The sequence below is a fragment of the Culex pipiens genome, chromosome 2 (genome assembly GCF_016801865.2).
Source record: "Culex pipiens pallens isolate TS chromosome 2, TS_CPP_V2, whole genome shotgun sequence".
Taxonomy (NCBI): domain Eukaryota; kingdom Metazoa; phylum Arthropoda; class Insecta; order Diptera; family Culicidae; genus Culex; species Culex pipiens.
In genome coordinates this window covers 129149333-129157300 of record NC_068938.1, presented here as the reverse complement: position 1 = coordinate 129157300, position 7968 = coordinate 129149333, and the positions used below count along the sequence as shown (strand labels likewise).

Here is a 7968-nt window from a genome sequence, read left to right as displayed (position 1 = left end):
CTGAGAACGGATCACATTTCACAGAATCTACAGGGGAGGAAGGATGCGTGGACATACCGTACCAAACGCTCCTGTTTACAGTTTCATTTGTGTTTTGTATGATGTGTTAAGTGTAAAATATAGTGTGGTTATATAGTCAAATAAATATAATAATGCAATATAATGATCATTTAATAAAATCCCTTCACCTATATATAATAACCAAGCACCCCAGCACACAAACAGCGACATAAAAGAAATGAAAATGAGCATGCAAAAACAAGACAGCGCGTCCGCGTGGTCAGCGCACTAATGATGCCATTATTTAATTATAACAACCACTCACCCAAGCACACAAACAGCGACATAAAAGAAATGAAAATGAGCATGCAAAAACAAGACAGCGCGTCCGCGTGGTCAGCGCACTAATGATGCCATTATTTAATTATAACAACCACTCACCCAAGCACACAAACAGCGACATAAAAGAAATGAAAATGAGCATGCAAAAACAAGACAGCGCGTCCGCGTGGTCAGCGCACTCACGGACCTCGGATTCGTGATCAGGGACAAAAGTTACCCCTTAGGACAAAGTTTCACGCAAATCGAAGAGGGGTCGGGGCAACTGCTGTGTGAGTTGGCGGAGAATTACCCCAGTGCAAATATAAGGCCCAATTCGGGCCGGGTACCGTCCAGAAATGACGTCGGTCAAATTTTGCAATCTTTTTCGGTAATTTTTACTTTCGTTAATTTGTTTTAAATGAATTATAATTTCTGTATTCATTTACCACGACGATTTATGGATGACCCCACCCTTCAAAAAAAAGGGGAGGAAATAGTAGAGCAGTACTCACTGAGGTGAATAAAACTGGTTCATGCTACGATTAACTTTCATGCCAGACTGGTTATGTTTTTTTTCTCTCTCTTTTTTCCCTTAACCAGAGGCTCATCATGCAAAATGCGTGTGCTCCGACGGTGATGTCCGGGGTAGGCTTGACTTCCGTCGAACCAGCAGGCCGTGCCAGCTGCTGCCATCAGGACATGATGGACACGGCCCCGATGGTTAATGTTTAATCTTTTCGTCAGCCAGGTGGAGCCCGACTGCCTTTTTTTCCAGGTCGAAACATATGAACATTTTGCATGGATGGGATTTCATGATGTGGAGTGGCTTTTTTCATAATCAGTTTCGTAAAGTTAGTCTTTGGGACGCAGCCAGGTGAAAACCTTTCGGATGAGAAATGTTTTGTGCTTTTGAAGTAGTATCAACCCGAGTAATTGCGAAACATAAATGAACAGCTGTGATTCAATCAGCTTAGATGATTACCTGAAACTATCAATTGAAGAGCTTTTCTCGAATCATGAGAGAATAAAATTCAATCAGAAAAAAAAGGAAAAACTCAAAGAAATCTAGAATAGTTTAGAAGAACGCGTTTTACTCCATTGAAACTTGACTACAAGTTCGATTATCTTGTCTAACAACCCCATTGATATAAGTCTCATATCAGTTACCAGCTTTTTGTAGACTCTTCGCATTCCATCATGATCCCTAACAAATAAAAAACACTCAACTGATGCTGGTTATCTATATTATTGATTTACTTTGCACAATCTACAGAGCAGCTGCTAGTTGTAGTAGTAGCAGTAATGCGACTAAGCTGACGGCAAATCAGGTTTTACTTTTCCTCATTTTCCGCGTCCAACATGGCCTTGAACGAGAACGGCTGGAAGGGCAGACCCAAGCCCTCGTAGAACTTGCTCATGAACTCCACCCTGAAAAAATAAGAAAAACCCGTGTTAATCGTCTACCAAAACCGCATTTGAAGTTGTGTCGAGCTTACCAGTGCAAACGCAGGGTGTGCAGGAAGGCCGAAAGCCCTTCCATGCCGACCAGAATGGCCAGGGTAAGGGCCGCCCAAGCCCAGAACACCAGGTACAGCATGATGGCTCCCGTGTAGCTGTCCGACTTGAGTCCCATGGTGAGGACCATGCTGTACAACACCTCGGAAAGCTCTGATAAGTTGAGATCAAGTTATTAAATACTTTTTCAGGATAGATTTTGAGAGTAACTTACGAGCGTGAGCAAGCGACAGAGCCCACAAACGAAGGTACGAGGCGGTGTGAGAGATCGTACTCAGGATGTACTCAATACAGTGGATCGCCTGGTGGATGAAGATCTCGCTCATCGGTTCGTCATCGTGGCCGCCGTGACCACCGGAAGGTGCGACGTGCTCGCCGGGAGCAGGCTTCTTGCGAGTTGCCATGATGTACAGGGGCTTGGCCAGCAGCAGCCACGGGATGCAAAGCAGTCCAAGGAAGATGAAGATGGTTTGGACAGTTTCCTGGCTCTCGAACATGTACTCCTTGCAGGTCTCGAGTGGTTCTTGGTTCTTGAACAACATCATGTTGATGAACAGAATGAGGACCGAAGGGGCACAACCCGGCTTAAGGTGATCCTCCTCGGTGACGGCCGTGTACATGATCCACTTGAAGAACATCATGAAGCACATGTACGCGAACAGCAGCACCAAGAACAACAGCTGAGGCAAGAAGTCGAGCAGCAGGTTGATCGGACGCTTGAAGTGCAAGTTGTTCACGACGCTCATGCAAACGCCGAAGATCATGTGAATCACACCGAAGATAATCGACAACTTCATCTTGAACGAGTTCAAGAAGATGATCTTGTTGGTAGCCAACATCCAAGCCGGGTCTAAACCGTACCAGTACACAGTTTCAGAGTAGTCCTCACCCGGGTTCAGCTGCAACTCCTTGTTCTCCATGATCGTCGACGTGTTGTAGTTGATAGACCACGAAGATCCAAAGATGTTCATCGTCTTGGAGAACACGTCGTTGTACACAAATCCAGTGTACATCGAGAAGAAGCCCATCAACAGGATAATGTAACGACCTCCAAAGAACAGTTGCCAGATTTCGTCCTTGTTCCTGCTCAAAGACTTCTCGTAAAGCACCATCCAAAGTCCAAGCAAGAACAGAATAAGTCCATGACCCAAATCTCCAAACATAATAGCGAACAAGAACGGGAACGTAATGATCGTATACAAAGCCGGGTTAGCCTCACGGTACGACGCAATACCGTACGACTCGATCAAGTTCTGGAAACCCTGCGTAAACTTATTACACCGATTAAACGTCGGCGGAGTCTCCGTCGTCGAAATGACGTTCAAGAACGACGGAACCGTGCTGCCAACGGCGGAAGCCCCGTTAATCAACGCCTGCTTCACGTCCTGCAGATTCTCCGTCGGGACCCAAGCCTCGCCAAACAGGCACTTCTTCGATACGTCCACACTGAACATATTCATCGTGTGGTAGATCGCCTTGATCTTCTTCACGATAATTTCCCACTTGGGCACCTCCTTGGCCACGCTCATCAGGACGCGCTGGCGCTGGTCCTTGGTTTGGTTGATGACCATGTTGAGGTCCTCGATGCGGGTGCGGACGCCCGCCAGCATCTCGTCCCGCTCGGAGTACTCGTTCGGGCACGGGTACAGCGAGGCATGGTAGCTGTAAGGAAGGGAAGGGAATGGAAAATCAATATTAATAATACTTTGCAGGTCTTATTTAACGCTTCAATTTATTGTTTGTCTGTAAATATCATGATCTTTTATAAGAAACTGTTCACAGTAAAATAATGTGTAAATTTGGAAGTTGTAATTTCAACTCTGTTATGATGTAATTTTACCTCAATTTAGACTAAAAGTGACATTACACCAGAAAAGTGGTAAAATTACACCTTATCAGAGCTTTATTTATATGAATTATATATTTTTCTGACATAAAAGATGTTAGTAGTACCATTTAAGGACACAGAGAACACAGCTCAAGATGGGCGAGAGAATTATTCTCTCGAGGTTCATTTGCAAAAAAAAGTTCAGCCTTTAAACAAAAAACAAAAATAGTCAACAACGGGAATCGGACCAGAGACCTAAGGAGTGGTCAGATGTCAATGTATGGCACTTGTTGGAGATTAACTGTTTCAATTGGGTCCTAAAATGAAGCTTAGATTGCTGATATTATTGTTTGCAGCGATAAAGCTTATTTTTCTAAGCACAATGACCCTTTGTACGACCACAATTAGTTTAAAATGGATTTTTAAATCAATTTTGAAAAATTAACCTCGCGGTCCTTCTTGACAGCAAAGCTCCTACTTGACAGCTCGTTCCAAGGGAACCATAGTTGATCCATCGAAAAAATGTTGTCTTGTCATAGAAATTTGTTGCATTCAAATGAAAAAAAGTGATCAGAAATGGTTTTTAATCGTGTTTTTTACCGTTGTACATAAAAATTGACAAAGGGCTTTAGTACCCAATTAACAAATGAACACATTTGATGTGATGGTGCGAGTTGTTAGCATTATTCTTTCGATTTTGGCATTGAGCCTTCAATAAATTTTGAGGGAACGATTCTCTCGACTCTGAATTTTCAGTGTAGATGTAATATTACCATGATTTTTTTCTGTGTAGCGTCTCCCAACAAAACACAAATTCAAGGCAATAAATAGGATCAGTTCTCAAATGTGAGATAATCATGTAAGAAACAACTGTTTCATAAATAAAAAAAAATGAAAAAAACGTTAACCATGTTTCCTGAGCTTTTTTAATCAGATTTTTCGACAGTTTCACAAAATCTACTTAGAAATAGGGAAAATCTAAAAAAAACTGATGGTTTGTGGTCCAGAAAACAAAAAGATGTATCGATTTGATCTTAAATGACCAGACATTTTATTTTCTCAGTAGCTTTTGAGACGAATAATACATAATTATAATACGAGTTTTTGATTGGCTTTGTTTCCAATCACTTCCCTCGGTATTAAACATAAAAATAAAATATTTAATAATACGCTCATTTTAAAAGATAGGCTTGATTCCAAAAACCCTAAAATATTTTTTAAAGAACTCATAGAATTTCACAAATTTTGAAATTGGACCATTTGTTGCTTAGAATAGATGAGATTAGACTTAAATATACTTATAATTTAGTATTTCTTATTTAAAATTTCACAAAATAGGCTATTTTTTATAAGTAATCAAATTTCCAATACTTGTTAAATGAGTATCATAAAACGCAAAGTTTTGTTAACTTTTTTACTGTATTACTGTCACCCCAGTTTACGGTGAATTTTGCGTAGTTAGGATGCCAGATGCACAGATTTGTTTGTGTTTCACAGACATTTGAGCTTTGCCAGACATTTTTTTGAGGCTCACAGTCATTATATTTATATTTCGTATAAATAACAGCAGAAACTTGTTTCGATAGTCTTCAAATACATAGGGGAAGGTGGGGCAAGACGACCATAAGGGGCAAGAGGAACAATCGCTCGTACGGCCGTAATTTTTACAATTTTGATTATTTCCAGTATGAGGAATTGTTGCTAGCAGTGCAATTAACTAATTCTACTACCACGTAACCGTCAAAACGACGTAAACGCCACGGAGCATAAGATTTAATGATGTTTTTTAAAAACCTTTGTTTTCTTATAATATTTGGAAAGTACAAAATAAGGCTTACGGTTCGTTTTAAGGCTCATTTTATCAAAATCCTATTTTTCCTAGATCAGTAGTGTTCCAACCAATGATTTGCACCTATTAGAAAGTATGATTTAACTTTTGTTTTTTTTTTTGTTGAGAGCTTTTAGAAATCTTGTTCAGGTGGGGCAAGTGTACCATATGGATTTTTAGTATGGAAAAAATACGAATTTCTGCAACAACATATTTTATTGGGAAATAAATACAAAAAAGTTCTTAAAAACTGATAAACAATTGTTAAAAAAAAAGTTCCTACAAAATAAAGTGATACTATGAAAATTTACTATTTATCATCTAAGCAATAATTTGTTTTCGTAAAAACGATCAAATTTTTAGTAAAATATTATTATTAAACCTAAAAGTGAAAGAAACGTTTTGAATACATTCTAATCTGATGTTTCAAAGTGATAGCAGTTCACTTGTTAGCAAATTAACATGTTGTTTCATGCATCGTTCCTCTTGCCCCAACGGGTTGTTCGTCTTGCCCCACTAGTTGAGTAGAACGTACGGAAAATCAGAAATTTTAAAATCAATTTTTAACATTGAAAAACAGGATTTTTTCAAAATTTGTTCTGTCAAAGTCTTAGTCAAGACCTGAAATAAGGTGATTATGAAAAAATCCGACAGATGTTTTAACGTTTTAATGGGTTTTAACGAGGATTTCCTTAGCTTGTTACACTTGCCCCACTTTCCCCTAATAACGCAATTTCTCATTGATTTTCATGGCTAACAATTGACAGAATTAAATTTTAGCCAAATGCACAGATTTTTCTTGATATCCCTGGTCAGTGGAGTCGAGTCTTTTTTAAAAGCTGAAGACGGAATTGTTAAATCAGTGCCGAAGTCGGAATCGGAGTCAGTTTTCAAAAAATATCCCAATCCGCCCAGGGATCTACATTACAGTGCATTCTGTTTATTTAATTTGAAAAACTATCAGTCAGTTCTAAAGAAACAGTCTGTTCTAAAGAAACAGTCTGTTCTGATTTCCATTAATCTAATTTTTCCCAACCTATTATTTCAATGCCCACATGATACCCGAAGTAAACATTCTCCCACGTGACCCGTTTACGAAATCATTATCTCCCAAATGCTTACCCGCTGCAAATCTTCTTGACACGACTCTTCAGCTGCTCCCCTTGGAAGAAGGCAACAAACACGATCTTGTATATTTCATCACCCTGCGGAGAAGCAATTAGGTAATTATAATCACAATTAATTTTGTCTTCCTTGCATAACCTCGTGATGTCCCAATTAAAGTGACTCGGTCACGTGTGGTATCGCTCTCTCTCTCTCCCTCCCCCTCACTTACCGTGCGCGGATCCGTCAGCGGCTTATCGATGGGCGCCTGACGTAGGAAGACGTTACCACGTGACACGCGCCACAGCATTCGCTCGAAGCCGATGATGCGCTCACGTGGGATCACTCCGGCCACAAAGCCCAGTGGCTTGTTGTCGCTGGCACCGGGCTCGCCACCGGTCGCTTCCAGGTTCTGGGCGGCGGACTTGTCGCTGAAGAAGCCCTGACGAAATTTGAGGGACATTAAGAGTTGGACTTTTGAGCTATTGTATGTCACATGACCCACCTGGGTGTTCTCCAGGACGTTCTTCAGCTCGGTCAGCTCCATGAAGTTCTGCAACAGCGCTTGACTGTTCTCGGACAGCTCCATGATCTCGTTCTCGGTCTTCTCGAGGGCCGCCTCGAGGTCGATGATTTCGCGCGAGTTGGGCGTCCGCGGGATGTTGTCCGACAGGTCCGGCGTCGTGACCTCATCCTTGGTCAACTCGCGGCGGATCACGGCGACCTTGCGGGCCATTTCCTCGCATCGTCGGATCTCGCTGGTGTACTTGCGCTGGAACACGTTCACGTCGGCGTTGAGCTGCAAGAGAACTTTAAGGTCATCCAAATCCTACACTTTTAAGTTCTTGTCCGTCCTCACATCACGAAACTGAGCGATTCCGAGCTCTCCGAGTTCCGCCAGCGACGAGTAAGCCGCTTCCGGTTGGATGAGCAGCTGGACCAGGTCCATCTGCTCACTCCTGAACATGGCACCCATGGTTGACACCCGAAACTATTTCCCTTTCTTCCAAGAACCGCAAGTGCCTTCGTGTTCTTCTAAGTAATTCTACCTGTTGATTGGACCTGCCTGGCCGGGACTCCGAGGCGAACTGAACGGTCGGGCACCTCGTGAGGCAATTACGGGCAGCTCGTTATTGTCGACAATCGTAGTCGTTCGCCGTTCAGGTGATGTGTTTTATCACCTTCATCTTTGTATTTCCAAACGGGGCACTTGGGGGAAATGATAAATTGAGCTTATCGCGCGGAGACATTCGTTGAAGGTATCACACGGCCGCTGGTGCTGCTGCTGCTGGAGATAACGAAGGTGACTGCAGTGCATTGGTGGCGATGCTGTGTGGAGAGTTGAAATTATCGAATAGAATTCAATAGTGGT

General features: G+C 41.9%; 1 protein-coding gene across 2 annotated transcripts; it reads right to left on the bottom strand.

Annotated features, from left to right (window-relative positions):
• Nucleotides 1-1548: 1548 nt before the first annotated feature.
• Nucleotides 1549-7733, bottom strand: LOC120420850 (V-type proton ATPase 116 kDa subunit a 1-like). Of its 2 annotated transcripts, XM_039583967.2 has the most exons (7): nucleotides 7456-7729; nucleotides 7102-7395; nucleotides 6829-7038; nucleotides 6615-6697; nucleotides 2051-3498; nucleotides 1818-1989; nucleotides 1549-1749 (listed from the first exon to the last, which is right to left on the bottom strand). In XM_039583967.2, the coding sequence occupies exons 1-7, from the start codon at nucleotides 7570-7572 to the stop codon at nucleotides 1653-1655; spliced, it is 2421 nt and encodes an 806-aa protein (XP_039439901.1). In that variant the 5' UTR covers nucleotides 7573-7729; the 3' UTR covers nucleotides 1549-1652. The 2 variants fall into 2 exon arrangements, with proteins under 2 accessions (XP_039439901.1, XP_039439900.1); XM_039583966.2 differs by having other exon boundaries at nucleotides 6829-7395; nucleotides 7456-7733.
• Nucleotides 7734-7968: the final 235 nt, after the last annotated feature.

What these genes read in the sequence shown, in the direction of transcription:
- LOC120420850 (XM_039583966.2), bottom strand. Translation starts at nt 7,572, where the DNA reads ATGGGTGCCATGTTCAGGAGTGAGCAGATGGACCTGGTCCAGCTGCTC. An exon ending in GTCAAGAAGATTTGCAGCGG is followed by an intron (nt 3,499 to 6,614) that starts GTAAGCATTTGG and finishes CCTTCCTTACAG; the next exon opens with CTACCATGCCTCGCTGTACC. An exon ending in TCTGTCGCTTGCTCACGCTC is followed by an intron (nt 1,990 to 2,050) that starts GTAAGTTACTCT and finishes TCAACTTATCAG; the next exon opens with AGCTTTCCGAGGTGTTGTAC.